The sequence below is a fragment of the Perca fluviatilis genome, chromosome 24 (assembly GCF_010015445.1).
Source record: "Perca fluviatilis chromosome 24, GENO_Pfluv_1.0, whole genome shotgun sequence".
NCBI classification, from domain to species: Eukaryota; Metazoa; Chordata; class Actinopteri; order Perciformes; family Percidae; genus Perca; species Perca fluviatilis.
Window position 1 is genome coordinate 18281677 of NC_053135.1, and position 16712 is coordinate 18298388.

Below are 16712 nucleotides of genomic sequence, written 5' to 3' on the forward strand. Positions count from 1 at the left end.
AGACTGAGGTGCAGTGTGTGGATTTCCCCACAGGGTGGCTTAAAAACCTGCCCAGATACAAGTAAAGGAGGGAGCCGATTCTCCAATAGGAACCTGCAACTGCCACTAATGGAGAGCTGACATGAGACGACTGCACAACAGCACATGACTCCCACAATGCATTTCTATACCATCAATCCACAGCGTGAATGCAGATAGAAAAATGCTGGAGGCTTCTGGGGAGAGGGATGCAGTTTATCTGCAGCACGGAGCCATTTAAAGCTATTTAAAGAATCACCAGTTTGTGTACAGCCATGATCAAAGATGATTAATGAAGCCATTCAAATTCATTTTGTTTGAGAAGTTAAAGACATTCTTTTTTTGACTAGTTCAGGAAACACACCTGGACTCTGTCCTGATTGGCTCCTGACAATAAAGAATGTCTGGCACCCGTCCAATCAGGCCAGTCTGCAGCATGTGAAGCGGGAAGTCTCCACTCAGGGCTTTGGAGGCGAAGCACTTTGTTAAATCCATTTTTATTAAGAAATGAGAATGGATTTGTGTAGTTTTGGGACAGATTAACTGTGAAGGGGTGTGCTGTGTGAAATGTAAAACGTGATCAATATGCATGAACCTCATCAGCATGATGATTAACGTCGATAAAAACTAGAATAATGGTGGCATCAATCGTTCTTTTTCAAAATGTTATTACATTTTTCAACCAAAGGGGGGATAATTTTTTCAGCATAGAACTTGAGCAGTGGTGGAAGAAGTATTCAGGTCATTTACTGCGTAAAAGTGCTAATACCACACTGTAAACTATACTGTTACAGTAAAAGTCCTGCATTGGAAATGCTACTTAGTCACATTCCACCCCTGAACAAGAGAGAAAGACTAAAAAAAGAAAACAATGTGTGTGACGTAAGGCTGCGCTTTGCTGCGTCTGATTGGTTCCTCACCTCAGGCAGCCGGTGGTGTTCCGCAGCAGCAGCGAGGACTGGAACTTGACTTTGTGCTCGTCGCGGTGCGCGCCGCTGCTCCAGCCCGAGTGGGGGATGACCACCGTGTTGGTCAGCGTGCTCAGAGCGTCGCGGATGATGGTCATCTTCACCGCGTCACACGACGAGAGGTTCCACAGGACGCCTGGGGGCACCAAGGAAGAGGGGTTACATATTAGTACCCACAATAAACAGGGGTTACATACTAGTACCCTAACTAATGCACTATTCCTAAAGTCATATGCTCTGACATGTCCATACATTAGATCCATATCTAATTTATTTTAAAATGGCACAATTAATGTACAAAGCGAGAAAGAATTTACTTCCTGGAAACATTCTTATTTTTATAAAAAAATATATATTTATGCCAACATCTTTGGGGCCTACTCTAAGATGCTTCAAAGAAACATCACCCTCAACCCTATAAGTGCCTTATTTGGATTTACTCTTGAAAATCGCCCCCTCATAGCATTCACCTCCCTGATTGCCAGGCGTCTCATCCTGCTCTCCTGGAAGGAACAAGCACCCCCCAGCTTCACTAGATGGATTAGAGATGTTATGCACTTCCTGAAACTTGAGAAGATCAGATATACCCGTAAAGGCTCCTTGCAAACATTCGGGAAGGTCTGGGCCCCTTTTTTAAAGTACTACGAGAGCTTGCAAACACCATTAGATAAGGATGACTAAGGTGCTATTATTATAGCGGAGCGGCAACCTCCCACCTTTTACTTTTATTTATCCATTTATTTATTTTTATTTATTTGGCTTGACTTGTTTACTTAGTTATGTTACTATTTTATTATTATTATTATTATTATTATCGTTATTTTTGCTTTATTTTCCTCTACTTTCTCCTTTACTAGTAATCACTTACTTTGAAATGTTGTGCTAAATTGTATATGCTTCTTCTACAATGCCTCGTTGGACAAGCACTTCATTGATCAATTATTTTTGTGATGATCTGGACTTAAAGGGACAAACTGGGATGGGTGGGTGGGGTGGGGTGGGATGGGGATATCTTTCACACTGTTTTGTATCTGTATAACACAGCCATACTTTCTTTGTATACATTTGGTCCAATATGTACTGTAGAGAATGTTACTTGGTTTAATGAAAAATCAATAAAAATTGCTAAACAAAAAAAATATATATATATTTATGTAAAATTAAAATTTTCTTAACATTAGCTTGCGACTTTCCGTGGGGTTATGGTAGTTAAAGAGCAGAACAAACTGGACATCCTGCAGCCATTTGGGTCCACTAAAGTATGGAGTACAGCTTGTAAGAATTGTAATCCTGACTTGCGCTGTAAAAATAGAATCTTTCCCACAGCTTTATATCAAAGTAAAGACTCTCCTCGATGTCTTTGCCGAGAATCTGAGGCGTCTAGCAGCTTCATATCTGCCGGTATTAAACAGTCTGTGTGGTGTGGCTGCAGAGCTGTCAGTGCCGTTCTGTTTTTTTTTCCGAAGCACAATTATCTAAGCATCTGTCCCGAGGACTGTGCCGAGATCTGTTCTGTGAGCGGCGCGCGCTTAAGCCGCTGTCGCTCTCACCTCCCACAGAACAGACGATACACAGATTAATACGCAGCCGGCCAGTCAGACGACGACACGGGCCAACGCTCAGCCAGCGAGCGAGCTGGGCTACCAACGGGCCTCGCAGCCAGCCGGACGCCCACACGCATCACAGCGGGATGAATGTTTTGTCAATGTGGATGATGCTTTCACTTGAATTTAGGAACATAAAGACATGAGTTTGCAGCTACCTAGTCTATATCAACGACGTTTCATTTCCGGGATAAATCCGGTTGCTGCCAGAAATTCTGCCAGATGTCCCTCTTTTCGGCCAGGCGATCGTCCCCTTCCTCTGTCTCTGTGTTGGCGTCCTGAACTCTGGTGGATTTGTGAGGACTATGGTTATGGTCCTCAGATCTCTGCAGGGTAAATCCAGACAGCTAGCTAGACTATCTGTCCAATCGGAGTTTTCTGTTGCACGACTAAAACTACTTTTGAACGTACACATGTTCCACCAAAACAAGTTCCGTGGCTCCGTCCGGCGCTTAGCCCCGCCCAAGACTATTGTGATTGGTTTAAAGAAATGCCAATAAACCAGAGCACGTTTTCCTCCCATCCCGAGTGTTGTGTGGACTAGCCAGACCTTCCTCCGCAGCGCTGTGGAGGAAGGTCTGGCAACGCGAGACTAGACTAAGTTAACCCTGACTTGACGTACCAGTGACCAGCTCGCGGACTTCGTTGTCGGTTGTTTTCCGGAGGAGGCGCAGCAGGGCGGGCACGCCGCCGCAGTTCCTCAGCGCCACCTTGTTGTTGTCGGTGGCCTTGCCGTACACCAGGTTCCTCAGGGCCCCGCAGGCGCTCTTCTGGACCTCGGTCAGCTTGTGATCCAGCAGGTCCACCAGGTGCTGGATCCCTCCCAGGTGACACACCTGCATAGCAGGGGACCAATCACAGAGATGGGTGAACTTCAAATCGCACATTCTCACACCCAGCGCGTCAAAAAGAGACGCTTGGTCAGGTATCTTTGGTGTTTGTTATTGACGCAAAAAGTCTCCTTTAGGGTCATATTTAGGAATAATGTACATCTCAACAACAAATCTGTTACGAGAAAGCTTCTATGTTTAAATCTACATACCATTTTTCTTGCTCCTGTTGTGTTTCTTTAACCCCCCCCCCAATGTAGCACAAGTAGAAACAGTTCTTGTTTTCCATACATGTTTTGAGCCCCCTGAAAAGTTATTTGGACCCCTTTTGGGGAGTGGGTTGTCTTTCATATTTTATTATGGGGGACAAATCTACCTTTTCTAAATATGGGATATAAATCTACAACTATGATCCCCCACATAGAATGAACTGTCACCTTATCTTTAAAAATGATGGATGTCATGAAAAAACTAACTATTATTGCATGTTAATAAAAGTTTTTAGCCAGTTTTGTTTCTTTACAAAACATGATTTTGGATGTGTATTCATATAGCACTTTACAGCAGACAGCGGGTATCAAGGAACAAGAATAAAACAACCTCACATACAATAAAAAAGAAAAAAACATAGAATACAGTGAAATAAAAAGTTACATAAAAGCAGGAGGAAGAAAGGAAAAATGTCACAGCGCTACTATGTATTAAAAGCCATTCTAAATGAATATGTTTTGGATTTTAAATAAACAAAAGTCACTTTTAAAAAGAAGAAAAGACATGCACTCATTTCGGAGAATGAAACCGGGGCGGAAACATGCAGAACTGTGGCATCTTCAAAACTTTCTAGTGTCATCTCGAAAATAAACCCGTCTCGGGAGAGCAGCAGACGCTCCCCCCCCTCGCTTCTCTCTGATTCTGTGTTCAAACCGTCACTGAAAACATTTGGGTTTCGGGCACAGCGAGCAGGCGCGTTTCCAGGCCGCTGCGAAGGCTAATTAAGAAGCTCATCGCCAAACAAACCAAACGGCACTGAAATGGCTCTCGCGTGAAGCCCCGCCATTGTGTTGGGAGTTATTTACTGCACAGGAAGCAGAGCAGAGAGAGAGAGCGAGCGAGAGGCATTTTTTCGGCACATTTGGCACCAATGCTACTTGAAGTTTTGTTGGAGCAGATGGCGCATTGGCTCAGAGTTTGGCAGCAAAAAAGAAAATGTCCAATTTCAAACCCTGTAAGCTGAGGCTAAACTCTTAGAGACAGTGTAGGCATACAATATGAGACACTTGCAGCAATGAGCAATTAAACACATTTAGTTTTGAGAGTTTGCACTCTGGGGGAGGTCCTTTTTTATTTTAAACATGTTTTGGTCGAATGGTTCCTCAAGGAAAACTGCATAGGAAAAACTACTGGAGCTGCACAGGTTTTTTTTATTTATTTTTTTATTTTATGGGCATTTTTAGGCCTTTATTGACAGGACAGTTGAAGAAATGAAAGGGGAGAGAGAGAGGGGGATGACATGCAGCAAAGGGCCGCAGGTCGGAGTCGAACCCTGGCCCACTGCGTCGAGGACCAGACCTCTATATGTGGGCGGGTGCCCACATATAGAGGTCTGGTCCTCGGCTCTACGAACTGAGCAATCCAGGCGCCCGCTGCACATGTTTTAAAAGTGTCTTTGGTGGCGAGTGAAGCCTTTTAAACGTGGCAGTGCCCTCCTGAGTACCAGCTCTGGAATGTAACTAAGTACATTACCCCAGTACTGCACTCCAAATGTCCAAATGTTGAGGTACTTGTGTCTTTTTTCATGCCACTTTCTACTTCTACTCTGCTACATTTCAGAGAGAATTATTCTACATTTTACTCCACTACATTCATCTGTTACAGCTTTAGTTACTAGTTACTTTACACATTAAGATTCCTGCACACAAAACACATGTAGTTTATAAAATCTGATGTTTGATTCTAAAGTAAACCAGCCGACAATATAACGGCTACAAGTCCAGCTGAGATGATGAGACCATTAAACACACAACTGGTTGGATCTTTCTACAATGGGAGGAGAGTTCTTTACTTTTAATTAAATTAATTTTAACTACATTTTCGAGATGATACTTACAGACTTTTACTGAAGTAACATGTTCAACGCAGGACTTTTACTTGTAACAGAGTATTTTTACAGTGTGGTATTAGTACTTGTTTTATTTAAGTAAATGTCTTGACCCACTGCAGAGGAGTGAGCCATGACTGTGACGTCTGCAGACGTGTATAGTCCAGGTGCCAGAAAGTAAAAATCCTGCCATGTTTTTGGATCTGCCTCTACATCTAGAACAGGTGTTTTCACTAACGAGCTCATCTACCTGGTAGAGGAGCTGGTTTAGTGATGGTTGGGACAACTGCTGGACAGGATTTCTACTTTCTGGCACCTGGACTATACACCTCTGGACGTCTGTCCTGTTATATATAGTCAGACAGCAGCGCAGCGTGTCCCTGTCCTCTTACCTCCACCTTGACCCTGTTGTCTCCGTAGCACAGGTGCTGCAGGTAGGCGGCGGCGTTGGCCTGGACGGAGGGGAAGTGATGCTGCAGCATGTGGATGACCTCCGGCAGCTCGGGATCACGCCAAGCAAACTCCCTGAGGGGGAAAACAAAAACTGTCACTTTACACTCTAACCCTTCTCTGTAAGACGTAACACCAACAGGGGCGGGGCTAGAAGGGAGACACACACACACACACACACACACACACACACAAAAACAGAGAAAAATACACACATACAGACACACACGCAAAAAAAAAAAGAAATACACACACACATACAGACACACACACACAAACAAACAAACAGAGAGAAATACACACACATACAGAGAGACAGACAGACACACACACACACACACAAACAAACAGAGAGAAATACAAACACATACAGAGAGAGACACACACAACCAGAGAAATGCACACACATATAGAGAGACAAACACACACACACACACAGACAGACAGAGAGACACACACACACAAACAAACAGACAGAAATACACACATACAGAGAGACACACACAACCAGAGAGAAATACACACATACAGAGAGACACACACAACCAGAGAGAAATACACACACATATAGACACACACACCGAGAAATACACACATGAAGAGAGAGAGACACATACACACACAGAGACAGACGGACACACACACACACAAACACACACACAGACAAACACACACACACACAACACACACACACACATTAAACAAATGCCTGAGAAAATAAGGTTTTGAGTTGGTTTTTAAATGTGGACATAGTTTATGTAATGTTAATGGAACTGCATTCTGTACATCAACCTACGTCTGAAAGTGTGTTTGTGCGGGAGTACCTGGGGTCTTTATGGATGCTCTCGATGGACGGGGTGCGCGTGACCACCCGCTCCACCAGTCCCGAGTGGCGGTGGGAGAAGACGGGCTCGCCGGAGACCCCGTAGGAGTCGACAAACAGAGCCGCGGTGCTCAGCCCGTAGCTGCTTCTTTGGTACGGCAGCGTGCCGCAGTGGCTCGTGGCCCTAGGGAGGGTCGCCATACCTGGGGAAAATGAAACGAGGGACATGACAAACATGACTTGGAAATAAATTATATCCAGGTTTTTGTTTTGGGGTTCAGAAAAGGCAGTTTGTAAATGTAAATAGACTGTATTCATATAGCGCTTTTCTAGTGTTAACGACAACAGCACAGGAACCATTCACCATTCACACGCATTCATACACTGTGGCCGAGGCTGCCATACAAGGTGCCACCTGGGTTTTTCGGGGTTCAGTGTCTTGCCCAAGGGCCCTTCGACATGGGACTGCAGGGCTGGGACCAAACCACCAACCTTCCGATTGGTAGGTGCTCTACCACCTGAGCCACAGCTATCAAGTGCAAAAATACATCCAATGTCACATAAAAGAGAAGGTACTATCATGCTACGTAAGTGCAGTGGCGGACTGGCCATCTGGAATTTGGGCAAATGCCAGAAGGGCCGCCCACTAATGGCTGCTACTGATAATAATCATTTGTCTTTGACAAGTTATTTTATGCATGCAGTCACGAATATTCGAGATTGGCCCAAATGTGCTAAGGCGAGCTGCATGGGAAGATTCCCTTGGAAGCCAGAGTTACAAATTTTCAAGGTTATTGACACTCAATACATTCGTTAATTTCATTCTGTAAAAGGCTTCCTTTAAGAACCGGCGGAGAACATGAAAAGGTTTCAGCCTAATTAAGTTCTGACCTCGGGGAGCCGTAGTAACAACAGTTTTCTGTGCCTGTAAACCCTCAATGCCGCCACACATGTTTTTTTAGAGACATAATCTTCAGAGCAGATGTGAAAGTGAGCCCAGCTTCTCAAGCTGGGGAACCGGGGCTCCCGAGGGGGACGCTGATGTGGGATATAAGGGCCGTTTTAGTAACTCAATCAAGGATGTAACTTTGGTTTAAAAAGTGGGACGCACACACGCACAGACACACAGACACACGCCAAACTATTTGATGGCTAAGACAACTTTTTTGCTGATTTTTTTAGGGATTTATGTCGACAAAACTGTGAGAAGACTATACGAGACAAGGCAATAATACCGTAAAAAATGTTGATTTTACGATTAAATCAAAGCATGTCTGTAACGTACCTGTGTTTGTCCTGTAGAGCGAGCCCTGGGGGTCGTGGGTGGGGCTGTGGTACAGGGGGCTGTGGAAGGAGCGCTCATCGAACACGGGCGTCATGTGGCAGTCTGGAGACAGCGCTGCCCTCAGCTCTGAATCCATCTGCCCTGCCTGACCGACGTACGAACTGTGAAGCCCTGCAGGTACACAAGTACAAACATAGGCAAGTGAACTTAATTCATACTTTGTTTTTATTAAGTTATTATTTGGAAACTACTGACGACAACCTGTCTTTTCAGAGATTTTGAGGTAGGCGATTCATCTTAAAAGGGTTACTATGGGTTTTTCCAACCTTTTCTCGGACTAGGCCCCACAAAGTCTCGGTCTTGTCTCGGTCTCAAAGTCTTGGTCTTTCTCGGTCTTAGCCCCTCATAGTCTTGGTCTTGTCTCGGTCTCAACCCCTCAAAGTCTTGGTCTTCTCTTGGTCTCAACCCCTCAAAGTCTCGGTCTTGTCTCGGTCTCAACCCCTCAAAGTCTCGGTCTTGTCTCGGTCTCAACCCCTCAAAGTCTTGGTCTTCTCTTGGTCTCAACCCCTCAAAGTCTTGGTCTTCTCTTGGTCTCAACCCCTCAAAGTCTCGGTCTTGTCTCAACCCCTCAAAGTCTTGGTCTTCTCTTGGTCTCAACCCCTCAAAGTCTTGGTCTTGTCTCGGTCTCGCTACACTCTGGTTCTGGTGATGACTTGGTCTCGGTTTAGGTGGTCTTGACTACAACACTGCCACGTACAGAGATCATTTCAGTCAGGATCTTTTGCAGAATGATCAAATCATACTTCCTTATCTCGGACTGAAAAGAAAGCTGTGTAAAATCAGTAACAACCGAATAAAGCCTCTCTCTGCCCGTCATGCATGAATTCATATGCACATCTCATTACATGGTTCCCGTACTAGTCATCCCTAGGTGAGGCCATGCAAATGGAGATTGTGCCAAACACTGTACTTCATAAAGCCAACTTATCCCTACTGCTGTTGTGCTCGCGCAAAGACTCTGGCCACTCAGTGTGCTGCAGGCGTTGTCATCAGCAAGTCAAACAAGCTGAGCAGAGGGTTTTTACCATCCTCCAATCTCTGGAGCAGATCGGTTCAAAGAGCGCTCCAATTATAAAGAGGCTTTAGGGCACGAGAGGGGAGGGTTGCGGCAGCAGCGGTGGATCAGTCCAACAAGCTGAAGCACACAATTTGCACTCCGAGCCTGTGATGGAGGAGCTATTTGCTTCCGCAGCTCTCTTTACATAAGACGGAAAAACTCTGGTCTCTTATCGCAAAGAGCCTTCCTTTAGACAATGGGTAACACTTGACTTGAAGGTATCTACATAAGAGTGACATGACACTGTCATGAACACATGACACAGTCATGACACTTACTAAAAGAAGCGTTATGTCATAAACGTTTATGACTTGTTTATGTTTGACACGTTCGTGACAGTGTCATATCACTCTTATGTAGATACCTTCAAGTAAAGTGTAACCGAACAAGGTTTCTCAAACCTTTTCAGACCAAGGAGCACTTACCCAATAAAACAAAAATCTCACGGACCACCTAACTGCCAAAATGTCCCCAAAAACTCCAACTCCAACCGTATATTACAGATTACAGCTAAATGAAATGACAGCTCTTACAAACAGCTGAGTCACTCATTGTCTCGGTTTCCATCTTATCTTACGCTGAGACATCAGGAGAGCAATGTCTGTCTGAAGACATCGATCAATCTCGTAAGTTGACAGTGACGTCAACTTTATTCCTCTGTGTTTCCTTCAAATGCCGCTGGACATTTGAGACATAAACTGGAGGCTCAAACGTACCGATACAAATAACAATTTTCATTTAATATTGTTAACAACAGATCTATACTTCTAACAGTTTGAAGTCGTTGGCAGACAGTTTGGGAAACACGGTTTGTGAATTTTTAATTTAAAACGTGAAAAATCTGCTCGCCGACCACCACCAGGGTTCGCTTTTAATTAACCCTCTGGAGGACAAAAGACGCACCGGCAAGTCCAAGCGATGTTTGACAACACTCCTACTCAAAAAGCAATATTACAAAATGTCATTTTTTACACTACTTTTGTAAACCCAAGACTTTTGTAAACTCATTTCAAGCACCAAAACAAGTATAGGTTTTTTTCCACAAGAGATTTGAGAAAATTTCAAAAAGCAAACATCAACTTTTCAGCTTTAGGAACAAATTATCTCTTTATACATCGCTCTGGAACTAATTTGGGCGTCACTGTACTAAACGCTGAGTTTGTTGTGAACATTTGGATACGAAACACATGGGGATCAGTTATATGCAAATAGCCTGAAAAGGTGAATTTAAGAAGATATGTTAAAATGCTCTTAGACCTCAGACGGTTAACCACTCTTTGAGAAATACTGAATAGAAAATGTGCACTTGTTGTATTTGGGATAGTGTTTGAATCTGGACCTGGGTTTCTTTTTCCCTTTCTTAAGTCGCTCTTCAGGAACACACACCAAAAACAACTGTGACCTTCGGGTTAAAGGATGCTTAAGGTACCAAAAAAAGCCTGAAATGTGCCAGAAGAAACCATGATTCATGCGCAAGTGGAAGAGGTTTGGGTCAAACTCTTCCACTATTACAGTTGTTCCCAAACACTCTTTTGGAATTGATTTCAAAATGGATGTTATGCAACACTATTATGGAAAAGAAGACATTGTTACAGTTACAATTACATGGCATTGAACGGTCAACGTAGAGGTTGGTTTTGTCAAGTTTGCATTGACATTTCAACCATTTATCCATTACTTAAAGATAACTATTTGAACTGTATTCCAACTATGTATTCAGTATTATTAGCTACATCCATTTTTACTCTATTTTTAGCTATATAGCAAATCGTAATTCTTATTTTTTCTCTCCACATACTGCTCTGGGTATCATTGCACTATTAGCGCAGATACAATTGAATCTCTCTCTCCTACTTTCCACTCGCTCGTAGTTAAAAACCTTAACCACGCTGGTGACGTTGCAATTTTTTTAACCGATTCCACAGAAAAATAAAAAGAGATCATCTCCCAGCTTAGGTTGGTGTTTTGGCTGCTCACCAGGTTTCACTACCAGAGCTTTGAGAGCAGTTGATCATTAATAGCCTAATCTTGTATATCCATCTATTTCTTATCTTCCTCATGTAATCTGGGATTATGTTGGATCTGCAGGATAACTGGGAATAAGGACTTAGGCGACGCATTAGGCCACTTACAGGCCCGTGGCCAGCCGAGTGGAAGAATAGAGGTTCTTTTTTTGCAGTTTTTTGCAGAGGTTAAAATACTAAGTATGCTTTTTGATGCACCAGAAATATTTACTACAATGTTGTCAAATTGCCAACCCGTTCTCACACCCGACTTGTAAAACACGGACGCTTGGTCATTGGCTGTCAGCGTCAGATACGGCGCATTACCCGACTCGGTTTGCTGCTTCAATCCAGATGGGTATTGAAAAGTATTTTCCGCGACTGAAAAAGGCCTGTGTTGAGGATGAGGACCAGCCTCAACCGGAGGTATCAGTCTGAAACAGAGCTCAACAGTCCGACCAGTGGAATTAGTTATGTTATTAATTTGTTTACAATATTTTCAGGCTTCAACCAGTGAAAGACAGGGTCAGGGAGAGAAAGAGATACATTCATTAGGCATTGAAGTAGGAGAGGAGGACAGCATCCAACAGCGTGTCCTCCTCAGTTTTTGGTACTTGATTGTTACAAAAATAACAATCAAGTACCCCCCTTTCGAACCACACAAATCCAGTACTCCCACCCCCCGCCCCCTCCCCGTCACGTCTCGTCCACGGGCCTGACTTAGGATGATAAAAATCATTTGGCAAAATAATAGGAGGCATTTTCTTTAGTTCAGTGACTCGCAACCAATCCATCTACACAGGCACAAACACAAAAGGTGCATAAATGCATATGCACATCATTGACGTACACCCAAACACTCACAGACGGACGCGCACATGGACACGCGCATCATATGAAAATGGACTTAATGATCGCAGCATAATAAAGTCTTCCAGTGTCATCAGCTGATAATCACACGCTGATGCTCCACTGGGGCTTTGGGATAGAAACACCCCCTATATGGGTCAGTGGGAGCGGCTTAGAGAAGTGACAGCGGGCAGGACGGAGGAATAAATCCGTGTCGCTGCAGCATCAGCAGCGCTCCTACAACAGTAAATCCTCCACCCGCTACACAGTGGTGTCGTGTGTGGGGGGAGGGAAGTTGTCCATGACCAGTTAATAAGAGACACATTTTTTTCTGAGCAAATGAATCAAAAGTACCTGGAAAAATCCCTCCTACATGATTTATCTGTTTCTTATAAAATGTTTAATAAACTAAATGATTTGCATATTTTCATCGCTGTTGTCACATCTTATGACCAACAGGAAACAAAGACAGACAATCTAGTTACTGTCTCTGTCAACCTCTGCCGTACTACCACATTAAAAAAAGAAAAGCAAATGATATAGACAGAGATAGAGTCGTTTTAGCCAAAGTAACAACTGAATATACTGTTTTTATCAATCAAACATTTGCTGTTTTTCTCGGTTTTACATCACAGTAAAATTGGATCTCTTTAGGTTTTAGACTATTGGTTAGAAAATACAAGCAATTAAGCAACAATTAATTGATTAATCAAAGCATTAAATGACAGATGGATCAATAATAAACTTGCAAACTCCCCATACTATACCTGCACTGGCTGAAACTGAAGTATTAGAGTAGAGGTTGTGGTTCTGTAGCTTTGCTGCTTCATCAGCTGAATTAAACTCACGTGGAGTCCCAGCCAGCCTGCCACTTTCTACTTGAAATATTGTACTTTTTACTCCACTACATTCATCTGACAGCTTTAGTTACTAGTTACTGCACTAGAGGAAACACTCCTGGCCCCCTGCCCCCACCTTCCTTATCGACTGCTTCCCATTAGGACCAATAGATACTAACATGGTTCATTCTCCCAGCCATCAATTAGCTAAATGGCACATGAGAGAGAAATTGTAGTGGAAGCACTTTACAGCAGGCAACAGTGATCCGCTGTACGGTGTGCATTTATACTGGAGGTGTGTGTGTGTGTGTGTGTGTGTGTGTGTGTGTATGTGTGTGCGTATGTGTTTCTCTGTGTGTATGTGGGGTGTGTTCGTGTGTGCGTGTATGCGTGTGTGTGCAGCGTGTCTCTGTCTGTGTGTGTTTTTGTGTGTTTCTCTATTTGTGTGAGTGAGTGAGTGTGTGTGTGTGTGTGTGTGTGTGTGTGTGTGTGTGTGTGTGTGTGTGTCTGTGTGTGTGTGTGTGCATGCGCCCATGTCTTTTTTAATCACACATGCATTGTGATATTTTTCTTGTTTTGCTTCAGGCTGCTTGCAGATCCATAACCCAACAAGATAAGTTCAAAACATCTACCTGGGAAGAAAAGTGAAATTTCCCCCCCTCAAAGATTACACATTCCTTATTTTTCATACTGGCATGCATCAATTAAAATGTTATCAAAACCCAGCAGTGTTATCTGCCAGTGCTGAAAGATAATTTGACACAAAAAAAACTATGAAATGAGCTCCCTGAGCCTGCTTAGAGATAATAAAAATCCCCTGCTGGGCTTGCAGTTTGCCTGAAAGTTATTTTGTTCAACATGCGGCTTTATTTAGCGATTCTGACTGCTTCACAGAGATACAGGAAATTCTGCAGAGCTCCTGCTCACTAAAAGTGTTGTGTGCTAAAATATTACATCAGCGTCGGTCAGTCAACTTTCCCCCAGATAAAGGAACGGTTATTTAATCCACAGAGGAAAAAGTGTTGGAGCGTGGTTGTGTATGCTGAAAAAAATACATTCAAACCATCCTCTTCTGCAGCAGCGATGCGAAAAACTATGCAGTGAAGTGCTTTTTCCAAAGTACAAACGGACCTCTCTAATCGCACTGAATCAAAAGACAGAGCACAGAACAGAGGGCAATAAGAAAGGCTGCACCTTTCACTCCACATGAATGCATTAGTCTTCCATGTCGGCGTGCAACATAATACCAAACCGCCATTACAAAGCAAAACGCTGTCAAGGACGCAGGATGTAAAGATCCCAAGGGGTTCACTCATACGCACAAGAATGTAGATACAGTATGTATTCACATATATATTCTCTCATGGATGTTTAATGTGGCTGTAAGGGTTCTATCACGCCATTAAATTGAATGTCTGGTATGACAGGCTGCAAGGGACAATAACTGAACAACAATAAAGAAGACTTCATGATTTTCAGGGTTTAAAAAGATATTCACCGTGTTCGAAACCGTTCCCTCATGCTCTAGCTTATATATAGTGAGATTATTTGTGTAACGGAGCCCAGCATCATCCCAAACTGAAACAAAATGACTTCTAATACGTCCCTGAAACACAGCTCTTATGATGTATCATTGCTCATAGTATAAATGAGCCTAAATAATTCTTTAAAAAACTGAATTTGCGCTATGAAGTGTGACATGTAATATAACCTGAACTTTTTTATTCTAAGCTGTAGAGCAGTGATTCCCACATTGGGGGTCAGCACTCCTTCAGTGGGTTCACAAGATAAATCTGTGATGTCATGAGATGTTAAATGGGATAGGAAAGAAGAAAATAATAAAGTTTTTCTATGAAGCCTGTCTCTATAATGCATTATAAACACAGTTATGTGTTACAATAGAAAATTATTTTAGAGTAATATGATATTTGACCTTATAAGGCATTATAAAAAAACTTAATAATGTCTGATGATAGCTCATAGAGCATTATTAGACAGACAGACAGATATTTTGATTGTTTCAAAGACACGTAGAAACAAGCAGGTTATAACGCATTATAACTGTGTTATGCTTTATAGAGACAGGCTTCATAGAAGGTGTTACCTCAAGGTTCTCCACACTAATTTGAGTGGACTATAAATAATCTTTCAGACTGACCTATGAGGCTGTCGGGACGGGGCAGCGCGGCGCTCTGGTACAGGCCGTACGGGTCGGCTCCGTAGGCCAGCGGCTGGCTCTGCCGGGGCAGCGTGGAGCCGTAGTGCTGCGGCACGGCCGTCATCCCCGACCGCAGCGGCGACCCCGTCAGACACCTCCCCTCCACCAGAGACAGGGTGGAGCCCAGGCGACCCCGGCCTCCTACCAACCCGACGCCCGGAGCCTGGGGGCCATCTGTCGGAGAGGTCGGCGACGGGCAGGCGGGCGGCATGAAAGTGCCGGGGAACACGGCGGCCAGAGGTTTGGGCTCCGAGAGAATCGGCGAGTCGTAGGTGCTGCCCTGGGACGTTCGCAGGGAGATGCGGGAGGGGGATACGGTGCCGGCGGTGCCGCAACCGGGAGACTGGCTCCTGGAAGGGAGGGAGGCCATCCTCCGTAACACCCTGCCAGACACCTGAGAGGAAGAGATGGGACAAAAGTTATACCTTTAATTAGAGATGTTCCCATACCGATATCGTATATCGGAAAAGCCTCCGATACTGCTTAAAATGCTGCTATCGCTATCAGAGAGTACTGGAGATTATGTACCGATCTGATACCACGTAATTTAGCCCTGAAGAAAATCTACTTTACAGTAGTTCCTTTATGCTCTTTTTCCGTTATGACTGGCTGTCAAACTGGATAATAAAATAAAGTTCTGTCGCGTTCATTGTTTGTGTATTTGGCCAGACCGAACCACATCCATACAGGATTAGTAGTGTACAGCTGTTAAAACATTAAAATACATGACACACTGGTATCGGATCGGTACTCTGTCTCGGCCGATTCGCAAGTTCAGGTATCGGAATCGGTATTGGGGGGCAAACGATGGTATCAGACCATCTCTACATTTAATATTGTGTGATAATGAGGCATCCGTTTTTTTTAAAGCCCTTTTATTTATTTTTTAAGATTATTTTTTGGGGGCTTTTCCCCTTATTATATAGTAACAGTGGATAGACACTGCCGCTGCAAAGGACTCAGCCTACATGAGGCAAACGCTCTTACTGGGTGAGCTAGAGGCCGCCCCATTAAAGCCCTTTTATTTTAACAGAAAATATTAATTATACATGCACGCAATAGAGCATGCATGTAATGTCAAAGCCCACTCCTTATTACAAGAAAAGCAATGGTAAAAAAGGGAATCTAAAGGAATTTGAATAACAACTGCATATCAATTTGGAAAGTATTATTATTTTTTTATTCTTATACTTCGGTTTTTTACCGGAGGAGTTATGAACAAAGATCAAAACATGTTCAAAGCATCTGCATTGACAAATATCTTTGTGATCTTGTTTCGTTGCATCCTGCATATTCATGTTTTGTGTGTGGCAGTTTTGCAAAGTTTTACCAGAGGAGTTACACCACAGCATTTATTAAGGATCCTCCAACAGTCATTATTAAATGACATTCAACTCATTTCTTTTATCAATTACGATTGACTTTAATCTCGGCATTCAAGCGCTTTCCCGCAAAACAAACAAAATGTCAAGTGTAATATCCATACCACTGTTGACAATTAATCACTTCAACATTTTGGGTTCTGAATAAATACCTCAAAAATGAGGCTCTGCACACTGCACTGCAAATTGCAAGTAATGGGACACTTGGAGGCATTGATGCTTTATCAC

At 43.3% G+C, this 16712-nt stretch overlaps 1 protein-coding gene across 6 annotated transcripts in view; it reads right to left on the bottom strand.

Moving 5' to 3' along the window:
* Positions 1–16712, bottom strand: part of LOC120554370 (plakophilin-4-like) — a 55907-nt gene that overhangs the window by 10480 nt on the left and 28715 nt on the right. For all 6 annotated transcript variants that reach the window (XM_039793237.1, XM_039793236.1, XM_039793240.1 and 3 more), the window contains 6 exons: positions 15043–15496; positions 8077–8247; positions 6793–6994; positions 5911–6043; positions 3213–3426; positions 939–1122 (listed from right to left, as the gene is read on the bottom strand). In XM_039793237.1, coding sequence (XP_039649171.1) covers positions 939–1122; positions 3213–3426; positions 5911–6043; positions 6793–6994; positions 8077–8247; positions 15043–15496 — 1358 coding nt within the window. The remainder of the gene's footprint in view (positions 1–938; positions 1123–3212; positions 3427–5910; positions 6044–6792; positions 6995–8076; positions 8248–15042; positions 15497–16712) is intronic.